Source organism: Bos mutus, chromosome 10, assembly GCF_027580195.1.
Source record: "Bos mutus isolate GX-2022 chromosome 10, NWIPB_WYAK_1.1, whole genome shotgun sequence".
Taxonomy (NCBI): Eukaryota; Metazoa; Chordata; class Mammalia; order Artiodactyla; family Bovidae; genus Bos; species Bos mutus.
Window position 1 is genome coordinate 43,711,196 of NC_091626.1, and position 19,651 is coordinate 43,730,846.

The window sequence follows — 19,651 nt, forward strand, 5'->3', positions numbered from 1 at the left end:
CTTCAAAAGAAGTGTATGTACAGTCAGAGCATGGTGCATGAACTATACAAAGTCATAAATGTGAAGCAGTTGTTGGAAAAGTTTCCTATTTCTGACTGGAGCCAGGATTATTACTAAGCAATTAAGGAGCAATTACTTTTGATTATTACTATAATTACAATTGATTATTACTAAGCAATTGAGCAATTAAGAAAAAGGCCTATCTTATTTATAGGTATAAAATGTAATTCATGGAGGAGGAAATGGCAACCCACTCTAGTATTCTTGCCTGGAGAATCCCATGGACAGATGAGCCTGTAGGGCTACAGTCCAGTGGCGGGTGGGGGCAGTCACAAAAGAGTCAGAAACGACTTAGCAACTAAACACCACACACTCAATCCAGTTATTGGGAAACATTTAAGTATCTTTGGAATAACTTGAGTACATGAATTGACTTTCTTAACCATAAATTTTATAAAATTTAAATACAAGAATATCAAACCAGTCCTAAAGGAAATCAACACTGAATATTCATTGGGAGGACTGATGCTGAAGCTCCAATACTTTGGCCACCTGATGCAAAGAGCTGACTCATTGGAAGAGGTCCTGATGCTGGAAAAGATTGAAGGCAGGAGGAGAAGGGGGCGACAGAGGATGAGATGGTTGGATGGCATCACTGACTCAATGGACATGAGTTTGAGCAAACTGGGAGATAGGGAGGACAGGGAAGGACAGGGACAGGGAAGCCTGGCGTGCTGCAGTCCATGGGGTCGCAAAGAGTCGGACATGACTTAACAACTGAACAACAAAATGAAGGTCAAAGGTTTCTGATGAAAATTTAACATCCAAATCAAAATGCTCCATAAGTAAAAATGTACACTAGAATTCAGACTCAGCATGAAAAAAACTGTTAAGTGATTTATTAATTTGTCATTGATTACATGTTGATGTCATTGTTTTGCTATATTAGGATAGATAAAGTAGATTACTTAAAAAATTATAATTATTCTAACAAAGTGACATGCTTTAGAGTAGTAGGGAAAATACCTAGAAACTTTATTAGAATTCTAATTATTTTCGTTCATGTTGTGTCAGTTGTTGATTTTATAGGACAAGGCAGCTATTAGGCCTTTGCCATCTCTAGGTCTAAGGCACTCTAGCCTGAACCCCTTACCTCTTCTAGCTGCGGGCCCTTTTTGTTTTTTCCTAGAGGAAGTTTCCAGTGGTCAGCCTAGAAATTTGGTACACACACTTTGGTTAGAAGCTTGAGTTTTGCTTTGAAATTGTCTTTTTATAACTTCTCAAGAGAATTTCTGGAAGCTTCAAAATTCTTGAAGACAAAATCCATGTTTCTTCTCTCACTGATGTAAATGATGAAGTCAGATTAAGGTGTTCTTTGACTCAGTTTCAGTGTGATTGAAGGTTTGCTCTGGGAAACTTCCAAAAGCTGTGTTCTTAATTGGTGAGAAAACACTTATGCTTCTAAGTACCTGGGAAGTGTGAACAGTTTAGTTCAGTCACTCAGTCGTGTCTGACTCTTTGCAACCCCATGGACTTCAGCAGGCCAGGCTTCCCTGTCCAAGGTCAAATCCTGGAATTTACTCAAACTCATGTCCATTGAGTCGGTGATACCATCCAACCATCTCATCCTCTATCATCCCTTTCTCCTGCCTTCAATCTTTCCCAGCATCAGGGTCTTTTCTAATGAACCAGTTCTTTGCATCAGTTGGCCAAAGTATTGGAGTTTCAGCTTCAGCATCAGTCCTTCCAATGAATATTCAGGACTGATTTCCTTTAGGATGGACTGGTTGGATCTCCTTGCAGTCCAAGGGACTCTCAAGAGTCTTCTCCAACACCACAGTTCAAAAGCATCAATTCTTCGGCAGCTTTCTTTATATTCCAACTCTCATATCCATACATGACTCTTGCAAAAACCATAGCCTTGACTAGACGGACCTTTGTTGGCAAAGTAATGTCTAGATAGCATATTCAAAAGCAGAGACATTACTTTGCCAGCAAAGGTCCATCTAGCCAAGGCTATGGTTTTTCCTGTGGTCACGTATGGATGTGAGAGTTGGACTGTAAAGAAGGCTGAGCACCGAAGAATTGATGCTTTTGAACTGTGGTGTTGCAGAAGACTCTTGAGAGTCCCTTGGACTGCAAGAAGATCCAACCAGTCCATTCTGAAGGAGATCATCCCTGGGATTTCTTTGGAAGGAATGATGCTAAAGCTGAAACTCCAGTACTTTGGCCACCTCATGCGAAGAGTTGACTCACTGGAAAAGACTGATGCTGGGAGGGATTGGGGGCAGGAGGAGAAGGGGACGACAGAGGATGAGATGGCTGGATGGCATCACTGACTCGATGGACGTGAGTCTGGGTGAACTCCGGGAGTTGGTGATGGACAGGAGGCCTGGCGTGCTGTGGTTCATGGGGTCGCAAAGAGTCGGCCACGACTGAGCAACTGAACTGAGGTTGGTCATAACTTTTCTTCCAAGAAGCAAGTGTCTTTTAATTTCATGGCTACATTCACCATCTGCAGTGATTTTGGAGCCCCCCAAAATAAAGTCTGTTTCCACCATTTCCCCACCTATTTGCCATGTAGTGATGGGACCAGATGCCATGATCTTAGTTTTCTGAATGTTGAGCTTTAAGCCAACTTTTTCACTCTCTTTCACTTTCATCAAGAGGCTTTTGAGTTCCTCTTCACTTTCTGCCATAAGGGTGGTGTCATCTGCATATCTGAGGTTATTGATATTTCTCCTAGCAATCTTTATTCCAGCTGTGCTTCATCCAGCCCAGCGTTTCTCATGATGTATTCTGCATATAAGTTAAATAAGCACAGTGACAATATACAGCCTTGACATATTCCTTTCCCTATTTGGAACCAGTCTGTTGTTCCATGTCCAGTTCTAACTGTTGATTCCTGACCTGCATACAGATTTCTCAAGAGGCAGGTCAGGTGGTCTGGTATTCCCATCTCTTTAAGAATTTTATAGAGTTTGTTGTGGTCCACATAGTCACAGTCTTTGGCATAGTCAATAAAGCAGAAGTTTTTATGGAACTCTCTTGCTTTTTCAATGATCCAACGGCATGTTGGCAATTTGATCTCTGGTTCCTCTACCTTTTCAAAATCCAGCTTGAACATTTGGAATTTCACAGTTCATGGACTGTTGAAGCCTGGCTTGGAGAATGTGAGCATTACTTTACTAGTGTGTGAGATGAGTGCAACTGTGCAGTAGTTTAAGCATTCTTTGGCATTGCCTTTCTTTGGGATTGAAATGAAAACTGACCTTTCCCAGTCCTGTGGCCACTGCTGAGTTTCCAAATTTGCTGGCATATTTGAGTGCAGCATTTTCACAGCATCATCTTTTAGGACTTGAAATAGAGTTCAACTGGAATTCCATCACATCCACTAGCTTTGTTTTTAGTGATGCTTCCTAAGGCCCACTTCGCATTCCAGGATGTCTGGCTCTAGGTGAGGGATCACACTATGGTGATTGTCTGGGTTGTAAACATCTTTTTTGTATAGTTCCTCTGTGTTTTCTTGCCACCTCTTCTTAATATCTTCTGCTTCTTTTAGGTCCATACCATTTCTGTCCTTTATTGCTTTGCATGAAATGTTCCCTTGGTATCTAATTTTCTTGAAGAGATCTCTAGTCTTTCCCATTCTATTTTTCCCCTCTATTTCTTGAACGGCATTACATTAAACTCAAACTCCTTTCTGAGCCACATTACAGCATTAAACAATATGTACGGATGTGAGAGTTGGACCATAAAGAAGGCTGAGCACCAAAGAACTGATGCTTTTGAGTTGTGGTGCTGGAGAAGACACTTGAGAGTCCCTTGGACAGTAAGGAGATCAAACCAGTCAATCCTAAAGGAAATCCTGAATATTCATTGGAAGGACTGATACTGAAGCTAAAACTCCAATCTTGTGGCCACCTGATTCAGAGAGCCGACTCATTAGAAGAGACCTTGGTGCTGGGAAAGATTGAGGGCAGAGGAGAAGGGGGCAAAAAAGGATGAGATAGTTGGATGGCTTCATTGACTCAGCAGACATGAGTTTGAGCAACCTCCTGGAGATGGTGAAGAACAGGGAAGCCTGGCCTGCTGTAGTCCATGGAGTTGCAGAGTCGGACACGACGGTGCAACTGAGCAACAACAGACCGTATGAAATTTAGCAAATCCGTATTTGCTAACCCTGGTAACAGTCAGCCACTGAAGGATGGGCATGAAGGAATAATGAAGATGTTCAATGAAAAAATATTTGATTTTTCTTACAAAGCCCAAGCTGGGCTGACTAAAATCTAAGTTAGATTCCTAGAGTGGGAACCAAGTAGCTGTGGTTTCATGCCCCTGCAAGTCTGGGTTACAGCTAATACCTTCTTGCCCCACCTTTCTGTCTTTATAAAAGCTTTCTGTTTGTACTACCCCTTGGAACACCTTTCTAGTTCATCAACTATTGAATAAAGTCAATTAGGTCTTAAAATTGACTCTGTTGAATTTTATTTTTTAATACTATATACAATTTATACATTTTTAAAACATTTTAATCTAAACATTTCCAAACATTTAGTAATATGACAAACTCCCACATATCTATAAGCTAGATTAAATAGTATTTTGCTAAATTTGCTTCATTTGTTTTCTAACTGAAGTATTTTACAGTAAATCCCATACATCATATTTCTTAATCTCTTTAAAAATGTGCTTTTAAAAAAAGCCCATAATACCATTATCACACCTGAGAAAATCAACAATACTCCTTTAATATTTCATCTCTGGTCTGTATTTAAGTTTCTCTAATTGCTCCCAAACTGTCTTTTTACAGTTGGTTTGTTTATATTCAAATAAATATCCTCACCTTTGGTAAGATTTTTCAGAGCCCCTTAGAATTAATCACCTGTCTTTGGCACCAAATCACGTAAGAATTACATGGAAATTACTTACCCATGGAAAGTAAATTGGAAGAAATGTGATTTACCATGCCCCATTCCCAGAATAGTGCCTAGGCTACTATTACACAAAACTGCATTTTGAAAAGCAACGACTTTGGCAAAGCAGGGCTCTGAGTTTAATTTAGCTTGTGGGATCCTAGTTCCCCAACCAAGGATCAAACCCAGGTTCCCAGCAGTGGAATCTCAGAGTCTTAATCTCTGAGCCACCAGGGAATTCCCAAGGGCTACACATTTTAATTTTAACTTGTGGGTCATGATGGATTCCTATAGGATTTCCTTTTTCTCCTCCTTTCATCCTATAAACAATTTATCTTTAATTATAATGAGACTTTTCTTAGAACCTTCTGACAAGCTTTAGAAATTCTGAAGAAGGAGCATTAAAAGGCTTCTTTGATTCTGTTCAATACAAATTGTTCAGTTCAGTCACTTAGTTGTGTCTGACTCTTTGTGACCCCATGGACTGCAGCACACCAGGCTTCCCTGTTCATCACCAATTCCTGGAGCTTGTTCAAACTCATGTCCATCAAGTCAGTGAGGCCATCCAACCATCTCATCCTCTGTCGTCCCCTTCTCCTCCTGCCTTCAATCTTTCCTAGCATCAGGGTCTTTTCAAAGGAGTCAGTTATTCTCATCAGATGGCCAGAGTACTAGAGTTTCAGCTCCGGCGTCAGTCCTTCCAATTAATATTCAGGACTGATTTCTTTTCAGATGGACTGGTTGGATCTCCTTGCAGTCCAAGGAACTCTCAAGAGTCTTCTCCAACACCACAGTTCAAAAGCATCAATTTTTAGCGTCCAGCTTTCTTCATAGTCCAACTCTCAGATCCATACGTTACTACTGGAAAAACCATAGCTTTGACTAGATGGACCTTTGTTGGTAAAGCAGTGTCTCTGCTTTTTAATGTGCTGTCTAGGTTGGTCATAGCTTTACTTCCAAGGAGCAAGTGTCTTTTAATTTCATGGCTGCAGTCACCAGCTGCAATGATTTTGGAACCAAAAAAAAAAAAAAAAAAAAGAAAGTCTCACTGTTTCAATTGTTTCCCCATCTATTTGCCATGAAGTGATGGGACTGGATGGCTGGCATGAGCTTCTTTTTCTGAATGTTGAGTTTTAAGCCAACTTTTTTACTGTCCTCTTTCACTTTCATCAAGAGGCTCTTTAGTTCTTTACTTTCTGCCATAGGGGTGGTGTCATCTGCATATCTGAGGTTATTGATATTTCTGCTGGCAATCTTGATTCCCACTTGTGCTTCATCCAGCCTGGCATTTTGCTTGATGTACTGTGTCAGTTAAGTAGGCAGGGTGACTATATACAGCCTTGATGTACTCCTTTCCTGATTTGGAACCAGTCTGTTGTTGCATGTCCAGTTCTAACTTGCTTCTTGACATGCATGCAGATTTCTCAGGAGGCAGGTCAGGTGGTCTGGTATTCCCATCTCTTTAAGAATTTTCCATAGTTTGTTGTGAATACAAACTACAAAAAAGTTTTAATTTTCTTTGAAGTAATCAACACACATCTCCAGTTACAACTTGGATTACACAGGAAGAATTAGGTGGTAGTAACTGGGTTAGAAGTTATATTTATGTTCTGCCATATATAAAACAATTATTTGCAAATAACAATTACTATTGATTGAACGCCTACCTCAGGCAAAACAGAATGCTATATTCTTGGCATACAGTCTACCATTTTTTCCAATTCCCTGCTGAGCTAGGTTTGTCCCCATTTTATAAGAGCCATAAAGCCTAAGCAGTTTCCTTGAAGTCAGTCAGCTAATAAAGTGTGGCAGGGGTGGCCAACTGACCTGAACTCAGGTCAGTTTGAATGCAAAGTCCATGACTAGAACTAAAACCAGGTAACAGAGCTGGATCTGGCCCTTCACAGAACACTGTTTTTGATTTTACATTAACTTATATATAGCTTGAACTTCAAACAGTTTTAAAATAATTTTTTTAAAATAACTTTTTAAATAACTGAGCTTGCACTCTTGTCTTAATTTCAGTTGCTAAGAGTGGGGTGCAGAAACAACAGTGATATTGTCAGACAGAACTGGGCTCTGATTGCATCTCCACCACTTACTGGCTATATGACTAGAGCATCTCTGAGCCTAAAAAACTTGCGAAAATGTCGAAAAGATTCTTGTACAGCGTCTGGCACACAGATTATGATTTAATTATTATTCCCGTGATTCTGCAGCCGCCTGCATGTTCCGTGCAAGGCTTGTCTGCTAGCTTAGGGGTGAGTTAAAACCGGACAAGACAAAGCCAGCCTCCAGGGTCGTCTAAGAAATCTTCTCTTGGAAATCTCTCCAGTTGATTCTTTTTGTTTCTTCTCCCTCACATCCTGATTTTTTTTTTTTAATGGTTAAAAAATCAAGACAATGAGGAATTATTCTGAAAGGAACTTTACAGTTTACATGTGTGCCACATCCCATTTTTGGAGCTTTTAATGTGACTTGGATTAATTCTAATTTACTTGCCTGCACCAAGGAGCCTCCCATGGGACCCCCGTTTCTGCGGCTCCTTTTCCAGATCTCCTTTTAGAGGGGCTGCTTTTCACCAGTTTTGGCTATCCGAGCTCTCCTGGTTCTCAGTTGCAGGGGCGCTAACGGTCAGCCTCGGCTCGCTCCGAGCGGAGGTTGAGAACCGTGGCGGGCGGCAGGGGGCGCTCGCGTCCGGTTGCTCGGCGACTGAGGACACGGAGTCCTGCAGGGGGCGCCCAGTTGCCGGGCACCCGGCAGGGAAAGCAAGTCAAGCCCCGCACGGCCCCCGCGCGTCCCGCGTGATCAGAACGCTCCGGCCGGCCTTCCGGAGCGGGCGGGGTTGGTATATAAGCCGCTGGGGTTGAGGTCAGGATTCGGTTCTGGGCGTTGGCATCGTCCGCTCGTGAGGTCCCTCTGGATCCCCCAGGTGAGCCTCCCTCGGTTGAAGGCGCTGATCATCTGGCTCGAGGCTGGCTTTGGGATACGTTAGCCGGTTTGGCGCCTACCAGGTTGAGTCCTAATACCTGAGTTTTGATCAATATCTTGGATTTTTTCCCCACTATAGATTTGGATTCTACTCTTAAGTCATCATGGGCTTTTTCCAACTCCTGGTGAAAAAGAAGGAAGTAAGTTTTTAAAGCAATTGAAAATTGTGACTAAAAAGATTAACTTTTAAAAATGAACAGATGGTGCCGATTTGGAGAAAATATAAAATGATATAGAGCTATTCTATTTCAAGTGTTTCGCATTGAAACATCAGAATATTTTATTCTCTGTTAGCTTATTCCTTTGGTGTTTTTCATGACCGTGGCAGCGGTTGGAGCTTCATCATTCGCTGTGTATTCCCTTCGAAAATCCGATGTGATGTAAGTAAGCATTCATCATTTATTGAAACGTTTTTAGTAGTGTTAGGTTGACCTTCAGTTTATGAAATGCATGGTATCAGTTTCCTGGTTTTTCCCAGAGAATAAGAATGTCGATTGTGAATTGGGAGTCAGGGCCAGAAAGCATCCAGGTTTCAGAAGGCTATTAAATGATGATATTGATGGAATAAGTTTGTTTCTTGTATCTAAATATCCTTTCATCCATTTCAACCTTTCATCCTCCTCTTCTCCTGCAGCAAAATAAAGTTGTTTTTTTTAAAACATACATTTTGAAATGTAAAGTTCTTGGATAGTCTTTTGGGATATGTATTATCAATCTTAAATCATCATTTTAATGACATTTTAAAATGTCAGTTTACTAGAAAGGTCTTTCCTAATGTGGTAAAGTTGACTGATGCAGTTGTCTACAATAAACCTAATTTCAGCCCTGGATATAAGGTAAAATACCATGTATCCTGGAATATACTGCTGCTGCTGCTAAGTCACTTGAGTCGTGTCTGACTCTGTGCCACCCCATAGATGGCAGCCCACCAGGCTCCCTGGTCCCTAGGATTCTCCAGGCAAGAACACTGGAGTGGGTTGCCATTGCCTTCTCCAATGCATGAAAATGAAAAGTGAAAGTGAAGTCGCTCAGTCACCTACTCTAAGCGACCCCATGGACTGCAGCCTCCCAGGCTCCTCCGTCCATGAGATTTTCCAGACAAGAGTACTGGGGTGGGGTGCCATTGCGTTCTCCGTCCTGGAATATAAGGAACAGAAAAACTGAAACTCGTCTTGGCCCGGTGCAGAGCTCCACAGGCAGTAATGGGAGGTTCTGGCAGTTTACCACCTACAGGGTTCAAGCTGAGCCCTTCTGCCCCTCCCAGAAACTGGGGCAAGAGCTTAATTTGCTTGCTCTTAGCCTGGCACTTCTGCTCTGATTGCTCTCAGCTTATGAAAACATTTTCCAGTCTAGCCCCATAAAGGCACTACAGACCTTTTACCCTGCAGAGGAATTGATCCTTAATGTGTGAGCCAAACTGTGAAGCTTTTTAAAGAACTGTTCCATCAATTTCAGTTAGCAATGAATGCCTGAGTATGCACTCTGAGTCTGTCCCTAGAGTAGTATAAACTCAATATCAGAGTTGGTTTAAATGCACTTTAATGTTTAATCAGCTTTCTTTTTCTTTTAGCCTTGATCGAAAAAGAAATCCAGAACCTTGGGAAACTGTGGATCCTACTGTACCTACAAAGGTATTGCTACATTAAAATGTGATTTATACTTAGCCCAAACCTTAGCACCTTTGTCTGCAGAACAGATGTAATACCTTTCATGTTTAGGGTGCCTTTTAGTGTAGTGTTAAAAGAGAGTGCTGTAGGATTGTGGAGATCTAGTTCACATCCTTGCTCTGTTATTCACAGGTGATTTTAGACAACTTGGTCTCTCTGAGGTTCTCAGAATCTATAAAATGGGCACAGTAATATTAGGCCCTGCCTCAGAGATTAGAGGCTTAAAGAAGATAAAATAGACAAAGCCCTTTAGCATGGTGTCTGGCCCATAGTAAGTACTCAGATAATTAACTTTTATCATTATTGTGATACATCATCTCCTTTTTTAACTTAATTTTTATTTTATGTTGGAGCATAGTTGATTTCCAATGTTCTATTACAATAGTTTCAGGTGTACAGCAAAGTAATTCAGTTATATAAATACATATATCCACATACATACATATATCCATTCTTTTTCCAATTCTTTTCCCATATAGGTTATTACAGAATACTGAGTAGAACTTCCCGTGCCATACATAGGTCCTTGTTGTTTATCTATTTTATATAAAGAAGTGTATATATGTCAGTCCCAGACTTCTGTTTAGCCCTTTCCCCCTCTTTACCCTTTGGTAACCATAATTTTGTTTTTGAAATCTATGAGTCTGTTTATGCATAATCTCATTTTATCCACTGTTTATCAAAAGTTAATATAAGGTCTATTGTGATAAGTAACAGGAACTCCTAAAAACAGCAGTGGCATTCTCTGTAAGCAAAATTAGCTAATATCCACTCATCCAAATGAGTAGATTTTTAAGAATATTGAAAAGACTTTTTTACATTTTAAATATTTTGGAAGTAAACATGTAGTCTGTTGGAATGAACACGACTTAAAATTGTCTCCAAAAAGTTACGTGTGTGTGTGTTTGTGTTTAAACAAAGCATTCTAATGACACAGCTTGACTTAGAGAAGGGCGTCTAGGATCTTTAAAGTTACCTACATCTCCCTGTTCCTGGGGGAATAGAAAACCTGTGCGAATAAATGAGAATCTCTGAATGTGAGTTCTTTAGAAGTCAAGACTTGTCCTCAGCTCTCCGTCTTTCCCCTTATTATGTAACTTGGATCATTTGTACCTTTGTTGAGTAAATATAGTGAGGAAATTTTAAGTGCCTAGCTCTGTGCTAGGAACATTATATAGCCACTCACATGGAACAGATACACTTTTTGAACTTTATAGTCCACATAAAATCATAGGAAATAAAAAAATCTAGAACCTGTTAAGTGAAAATGGGGTATATGTATATAATCTTTCTCGCTAATCCTGTAACACTCAGGAACCCAAAGACTTTATTTAGAGGGATAGAACCAGTACATGTTACTGTTTTAATTAGAGATGGGAAGAGGTGATTCTTTGGCTGCAAATGTTATGGTGATACTTTTTCCAGAGGGAACTATGTACAGATCTGAAAAGGGGACCTGAGGATGGACAGATCCTAACAAAACATTTTAATTTTGTTTTATTTACTTTTTAAAGCTTGTAACAATCAACCAAGAATGGAAGCCCATTGAAGAGTTGCAGAAGGTCCGAAGGGCAACCAGGTGACCAGTCCTCGCCTTTTTCTTCCAAAGAGTACTCTATGAATCTAGTGGAAACACTTCTGCACAGGCTAGATTATGGATACCAGTGTGCGGAAATGCTTCTGCTACATTTTTAGGGCCTGCCTACGTTTTTGGACTCTGGATAAGGAATTATAAAGGTAGCACAGCATAACCACATAGTCCCAAAATAAGATTCTGTGTTGTTTTGTGTATTGAAATTTTTGTGTTTATAATGCCTAAATGTTTTTGCCTATAAAGATTTGTTAAATTTGATTGTCTATAATAAAATACAATTTGTGCAAGATTTCTTAAAGATCAGGTACATATTTAAATGGAGGGGAAAGATTTTTTTTATGGGAGATAAACACATTTTGAAGCATGGAGATTCACTTTTAAATTTTATTTATTTTTAATTTTTAAAAGATCTTCTTCTTCTTTTTTTTAACTTATTTTTTTGGTCATGCCACACGTCATGTGGGATCATTCTCCCACCAGGGATTGATCCTGGGCCTCCAGTGAAAGCTCTGAATCCTAACCACTAGGCCACTGGGTACCTTCATGGAGCTTCATCTTTTAAAAATAACACCTCATGCAAATTTCTGTATAATTTTTCCAAATTCATTCATTCACCAGAGATCTGTTGAATATCTGCTGTTAGCCACGCACTGTTTTGTGCAGCCGAGATAAATCAATGAACAAAACCAAATTTTGGAGGGAGAGGACTAAAAGTTGGCAAGTACAATGAAGAAAGTGAAGACGAGATGGAGTATGAGATTTTGGGATTCGTCTTGGAGGAAGTACTGGGATTCTGGCGGTGGTGGGAATGTGGTGTATGTGAGACTGGCCCTCCAAATGTCAAGGCTGACAGTGGTGCTCATGTGGGGAGGGGAGGATGGAGGACACCCCACAAGTTTGGGGCTTCTCTTCACTCTGGTCACTGGTCCAGGGAGATCAAAGATGCAGTCAAATCCAGCATGCCCCTTGGCGCTCCCCCTTGACTGTTCCTGAAAAAGAGACCAAATAGAAAATAGCTTTTCATTAACTTTTAAAAAAAATTGAGATATAATTCACAGAGCATGGTATTTAAAGTTCACAATTTGGTGGTTTTTTAGTAAATTCATGAAGTTTTACATTTCCAGCACCTAATTCCAGAACATCTTCATCACCCCAAAAGAACCTACTTCTGATCCCTCTGTCCCCAACCTCAGGCAAACACTAATCTTTGTCCCTATGGATTTGCCTATTCTTTGCACTTCAGATAAATAGGATCACGCCTTATGTGACCTTGGTGCTTAACTCTTAACAGCATAATGTTTTCAGGATCCCTCTGTGTTGTACCATGAATCAGTACTTTGGTCCTTTTTATGGTTGATATTCCATTGTGTAGATATACCACATTTTGCTTATCCATCAGCTGACAGACATTTGGGTTGTTCCTACCTTTTGGCTGTTACAAAGAATGCTGCTGTGAACAGCCATGTGCAAGATTTTGTGTAGCCATATATTTTCATTTCTCTTGGGTATATACCCAGGTTCATTGACTCATAAAAATCATAAGTCCCTTTTTCTTAATTTCCATCTGAACGTAATAGAAATTTAAGAGAAGGGCTAAATTCTAACCACCTTCAGGGCAATAAAAATTAGCTAGATCTTACTAGATACTTGGCAATTCTGAAAGGATTAAAGCAAGACTACTTTTGCAACTTCTGCTACTTCCTTATTACCTCAAATTTTCCCAGATAAAAATCTCTGATTGTTGATCTCAAGGAATTACATGTACCAATTATGAAGTATAATTTTATTTGCTTTAGCTTCTGAAGAGCATTGTGGCACTGTAGAGGCAAATAAAAACGAACACCCTTGTGATGGTTGGCCAATTAGAGCAAATAGTAGTGTTTGGGAGGGGGGACTGTGCCTTTCAACTTTAAAACACAAGTCTGATTGAAATGCAGTGGCTTTACAAGATGAACAAGGTGGTGGAAAGTACCATGCAGTGGGTTTGGGAGGGGAAAAGGCCAACAGCAATATTGAAATGTACATTTCAAAAGATTTTTTGATTTTATTTTTGATAGTATTCTCAGCATTTTCCCCAAATGTTTTATTTTGAAAAAATTTCAAATATGCAGAGAAGTTGAAAAACTAGTACAAAGAACACACACTTTTTATCAGTTGACATTTTCCCACATTTGCTCTATCTTTCTGCATACTGTGCTCTTTTAAAATGAACTCTGAAACTAAGTTACAAGGTAAAGCTATTTATGCCTAAGAATAAGGATATTCTAGCCATTGTTACACTATTATCAGTCCTACATCATGAGAAACGCTGGGCTGGAAGAAGTGCAAGCTGGAATCAAGATTGCCGGGAGAAATATCAATAACCTCAGATATGCAGATGACACCACCCTTATGGCAGAAAGTGAAGAGGAACTAAAAAGCCTCTTGATGAAAGTGAAAGAAGAGAGTGAAAAAGTTGGCTTAAAGCTCAACATTCAGAAAATTAAGGTCACGGCATCTGGTCCCATCACTTCATGGGAAATAGATGGGAAAACAGTGAAAACAGTGTCAGACTTTATTTTTCTGGGCTCCAAAATCACTACAGATCGTGACTGTAGCCATGAAATTAAAAGACACTTACTCCTTGGAAGGAAAGTTATGACCAACTTAGCATATTCAAAAGCAGAGACATTACTTTGCCAACAAAGGTCCATCTAGTCAAGGCTATGGTTTTTCCAGTGGTCATGTATGGATGTGAGAGTTGGACTGTGAAGAAAGCTGAGTGCCGAAGAATTGATGCTTTTGAACTGTGGTATTGGAGAAGACTCTTGAGTGTCCCTTGGACTGCAAGGAGATCCAACCAGTCCATCCTAAAGCAGATCAGTCCTGGGTGTTCTTTGGAAGGACTGATGCTGAAGCTGAAACTCCAATACTTTGGCCACCTCATGTGAAGAGTTGACTCATTGGAAAAGACTCTGATGCTGGGAGGGATTGGGGGCAGGAGGAGAAGGGGACGACAGAGGATGAGATGGTTGGATGGCATTACCAACTCGATGGACATGAGTTTGGGTAAACTCTGGGCGTTGGTGATGGACAGGGAGGCCTGGCATGCTGCAGTTCATGGGGTCGCAAGGAGTCAGACACAACTGAGCGACTGAACTGAACTGAACCGAAGAAAATTAACATTAATTCAATACTATCACCTAACATATGACCCATTTCCATTTCCTCTAATTTTAATGTCTTTTTTTTTTAGAAGAAAAAAAATGAATCTTTCCTTCATTATTTTCTTAGAGTGAAGTCCTTTCTAATCATAACAAAATTATCAAGTCATGAGAGAATATATTGGTACACTGTGTACATAAAATTAATATATGCAGTTCAGTTCAGTTGCTCAGTCGTGTCCAACTCTCTGCAACCCCATGAACCGCAGCATACCAGGCCTCCCCGTCCATCACCAACTCCTGGAGTTTACCCAAACCCATGGCCACCGAGTTGGCGATGCCATCCAACCATCCCGTCCTCCGCCACCCCTCTCCCCTCCCGCCCCCAATCCCTCCCAGCACCAGGGCCATAACTGTATTTTTTAGTTCAGAGTCCTATCCAAGCTTCACTTGTTGCATTCGGTTGTTAGGCTGTTGTACTGAACACCTGACAGCTATGTGGTCATGGAGGTGACTCCCAAGGAGCTTATAGAACTTCTTTTCCTAGAGTTTGATCTGGATGAGATTCTCTTGGATTGTGGGCTTTGAAATTTAAAAGTTTGAGACATCATAATGACATTTTCAAGGGATCTAAATATTTAAGAAGTTGCACAGTTATTGGGCCTTCACTGTCTGGTGGGTGTTGTGCTGACCTCAAGGATCTGGCAGGAAAAGGAGACACACTTAAGAACAAATGCAAGCAATGTGATGACAGTAAAGCAAGGGTAGAAACGAGCACATGGTACAAAGGAAACCTTCCCGAAGAACAAGGATCCCTGAAAACCTAGTTTCTTTAAAAACCAGTAATTAAAATTCAGAAAGGCAATTGAAGTAGAGACACATATTTACCAAGCCACAGAGGGTTCACATAGCATATCTTTAGAAACTTGAGTAGTTTAGTACATGAAATTTAATATTGGAGTGTAAGGTGGGATAGGATATTATGCTATTATCCTGCAAGCACAAAGAAACTAGACGAAGATTTTTATTATATATATGAGATGAGGATGGACATCATACAGTTTACTTAAGGGAATGTTGACTGTTACCAACTAGAGGTTTGTGATGTGCACTGGAGGAAACTTTGGTTGGAGGCCAGAGACCAGCTGCTGCCAGTGGTCCTGGGTCCAGGTGGTGAGTCATGACTAACTAAGGAAATGGCAGCGGGAATGGGGAAAGGCGGATGTACTTGAGCAGGATTGAAGTGGGGAAGACCTCAAGGCTTATTAGGCATGGCTGGGAGATGTCCAAAAGCGCCCTCGGATTTCTCACCCCAGTAGCTGGGTGGGTGGTGGTGCCAAGACCGAGCATAAGGAGGGAAATAAAATGGGATGTTCAAGGGAGGGGTAGATAAGGAATGAGTTAGGTTTTGGAATTGTTCATTGGAGAGCCCAGTAAGCTATCTAGGTAAATTATTTCTCAAGAACTGCAGAGATGTGTGTTGGAGACAGTTCAAAGAATGATAAAAGCCAGGGTGTGGATGAAACTGCCTACAGAGGGCAGTTATAGGTGGCTCAGACGGTAAAGCGTCTGCCTGCAATGTGGGATTCCCGGGTTGGGAAGATCCCCTGGAGAAGGAAATGGCAACTCACTCCAGTACTCTTGCCTAGAAAATTCCATAGATGGAGGAGCCTGGTGGGCTACAGTCCATGGGGTCGCCAAGAGTGGGACACGACTGAGTGACTTCACTTTCACTTTCTTTCATGAAGCCTGAACAGACAGAGAGGAGTGTCATCATGAAGGACATGGGCTGGAAAGAGGATTTGGTCCCTGGTGAGGACTGAGAGAGGGTTCCCAGGTGACTCAGTGGATAAAGAATCTGTCTGCAATGCAGGAGACACAAGAGGGTTCAATCCCTGGGTTCAATATGGCAAAGCACTCAAGTATTCTTACCTGGAGAATCCCGTGGACAGAGGAGCCTGGTGGGCTACAATCCATGGGGCCACAGAGACATGACTGAAGTGACTGAGCACATACGCACAAGGACTGAGAAATATGGGGAAGGAGAATCAGGGGATACATCATGGAGCCCAAAGAAGAAGGAATACTCTTCCCTCATTGGTTCCAGTTTGCAATTAAACCAAAGCCCAGAGTCCTTCAGCTAATGGCCTTGAGCCTTAAGCAGACACCCATAATTCTCTCTTACATAAAAAGAAAATATGGAATTAAGCTTTCTGAATAAAAAGGTTAAAGTCCATATCACTAAAAAACGAGTGAAGTCTAATTATGTACTAACTCAACATTATTTTCTTGGGGAAATTTTCTCACATTTTAGTTGAGACTTTGGAGAATGAAACTACAGGCTCTGAAATCAGAACACTCTGCCACTTTTCTACCTATGTTTTGTAACTCAGATTCCTGGTCTATGAACTTGGGTTAATCTGTACCTGCTTGGGTTAGTTGTGAAGATTACGTGAGATAAAAATACCTAATTTGGTGCTTAACATGTAGTAGTTGCTGAGTGTGTGTGTGTGTGTGTATTCAGTCGCTCAGTTTTGTTCAACTCTTTGCAACCAGCCTACCAGGCACCTCTATTCATGAGATTGTTCAGGCAAGAATACTGGAGTGTTGCCATTCCCTTCTCCAGGGGATCTTCCCAACCCAGGGATTGAACCTGAGTCTCCTGTATCTCCTGCATTGGCAGGCAGATTCTTTACCTCTAGCATCATATCATGGTCCTTTTTGCTTTCTAAAGAATGATTATTACTATAAAAGAGAAAGCTCTTAATGTGTTGAAAATTATATTCTTCCATGAGTGAGAATATTGCCTGTTTGAAATTCACACATGTCGACTTCTGGTAACTGGTCCACCTTTGGCTCACAACGCCCCAGTTATAAACCTTTGCCAGGGCACAGACACACCCAAAGATAAACACGTCTCACCTTTACTCTTACCTACACAGATACCGAGCTAGAAATAAGAGCCTCTGCATGTGTGCGCACATCTAGAAAATACATAATAGCAAAAGTAATTATATATATATATAATATATGGACATGAACTTGAGCAAATTCTGAGATAGTGGAGGGCAGAGGAGCCTGGTGTGCTGCAGTCCATAGGGTTGCAAAGAGTCAGACACAATTCAGAGACTGAACAACAGCAACGTAGGTAATGTTAAAAGTGTCACTAGCAACCTACTTATATTTTAGTAATCACTGTATTCCACAAACACACGACGTATATTCTTACGTTCAAAAATGATGGTATGTGGAGTTCCTTGGCAGTCCTCCACTCCATGCTTTTACTGCAGAGAGCCTGGGTTCAATCCCTGGTTAAGGAACTAAGATCCCACATCCCACAAGCCATGCAGAATGGCAAACAAAAAAATTGTATGAATAAGGAAGGGAGGTGAAGTTGAATATATGTATGTAAGAGAACACTAGGGATCTAGTTAGTTTTCCTGGTAATTATTCCTTATAATATCTTTTCTCCATGCTTAGAAAGTTACTTTCAGGTATTTATGTAGTTTCTCCCTAAAAACTAAGGCTTTGGTTTTGGAAGTGTTTTCCTACATCATTTGCCTGTGTGCTTACTACTTAGCTTTAAAATGAAAATTAGAATACAATTAAGGAAAAAAACCAAAACCCAATTTGATAACTCTTGCTAACATGCTAAAAACAAATTGCTCTTTCACCTGGTGTGACTTATGATACATATATAATAAAATATTGCTTATTTGGAGAGAGGGCATACTATTTAAAAAATTAAACTCTGCTTTTTTGTATTTTCACCAAGTAATACATGTGATTTTTCCTTTACTTAGCTGTGTGTAATCATGAAGTCGATACCATTCTATTCCCTGGGTGTTTGTTCAGGCTACATTGCCTCAGGCAAGTTAACCTGATTATTTTATAATGCCTATGTTTATCTCAATTTTCCTTACCAACATTAACAAGGAATGGGTTCATGTCACAAGGCAAATGTGACTGCTTGTTATTTTGGGGACAAGTTCATTGAGTCAACCACTGGACATTTCTCAAATTTTGTTTCAGATTTTTGAAAGTAGCATCATTTATTTATTTTTACATTTAGACATCCTTTAGATACTTTGAGGCTTTCCGGATGTGCATACCCTTCAGGGCACAAAGACTTGAACTTCTTGGTTTGCATAATTTTGTGGGGTTTTCTGGGTCAATTGAATAATGAACCATTTTCAGAGATCACCTCCAGGCCACTTACTGGGAAAGCGCACCGTTTACTTTTTAAATTGAAGTATAGTTTAGACAGAATAAAATAAACAGGACATAATGGTTCAGTTAGAAGAGTTTTGAAAATTATATGCACCCATGGAAGTATCAGGCAAAACAAGTGAAAGTGAAAGTCTCTCAGTCATGTCCCACTCTCTGCAACCCCGGACTATATAGTCCATGGAATTCTCCAGGCCAGAATATTAGAGTGGGTAGCCTTTCCCTTCTCCAGGGGATCTTCCCAACCCAGGGATTGAACCCAGGTCTCCCACACTGCAGGCAGATTCTTTACCAGCTGAGCCACAAAGGAACTCCATCAGGCAAAGCAAGCTATTTAACATTTCTATCACCCCAGAAAGTTCTCTTGTGGCACAATTTACTTTAAAACCCACCAAACTGTACACTTTAAAAGGGTGAGTTTTATGGTATGTGAATTATGTTTTTAAAAAATCTGCTCTATATTTACTTGCTGTCTCACCTCAAGAAATAACAGAGGTTGGCATAACTTTTTCTATCGTATGTAGTAGTCGGCCCCCAGCCCCCACATACTATTACATTTTGGTTGTTTTCTTTTCTGAAAACAGAAAATTGGAAGTTATTGCAGATTGTAAGAAACACACCAACAAGACCACCTGGGCCAGGCCCGGGTGTAGTTCAGGCTGTCCCTGCAGTGATAACAAGCGGGCTTCCCTGGGCTCGGTGTGGATAGACCCGGAAGCAGAGTTCGGACACTGGGTTGCCCTGATATCTAAATGATGTAAACATTACCACCCACAGAGGAAGGGCCCAGGGAGAGTACAAGAGTTACTATAGCAACTAGATTATCCCGGCAAATAAATCCTCTCCAGGACAAGGCTGTAACCAGGCAGAGCAGGAGAAGTCACAGTTGACTTCACAACTGGATTAGTGTATTCTCCACCAACTCCTCTATGGTGTATGTCAGAGCTTGCCCAGAGAGCAAGGAACCTTCCATATCACCAAACCCAGTCCTCCCAAACCACACTAGGAAGCTGGCTCATACTTTCAGTAAAAACAGCTGTTTTCAAACCTGAGCTGTTCTCAAACACCAGACTCTCGTGTAAAGCATGTTAAAATGTGGATTGTTGCTGTTGT

General features: G+C 40.7%; 1 protein-coding gene across 1 annotated transcript; it reads left to right on the forward strand.

Annotated features, from left to right (window-relative positions):
* Positions 1 to 7,698: 7,698 nt before the first annotated feature.
* On the forward strand, positions 7,699 to 11,457 carry C10H15orf48 (chromosome 10 C15orf48 homolog). Its single transcript, XM_005889379.3, has 5 exons — positions 7,699 to 7,848; positions 7,987 to 8,047; positions 8,202 to 8,287; positions 9,478 to 9,538; positions 11,089 to 11,457. Exons 2-5 carry the CDS (start codon positions 8,012 to 8,014, stop codon positions 11,155 to 11,157), a joined length of 252 nt encoding a protein of 83 aa, XP_005889441.1. The 5' UTR covers positions 7,699 to 7,848; positions 7,987 to 8,011; the 3' UTR covers positions 11,158 to 11,457.
* The last annotated feature ends 8,194 nt before the right edge of the window (positions 11,458 to 19,651 follow it).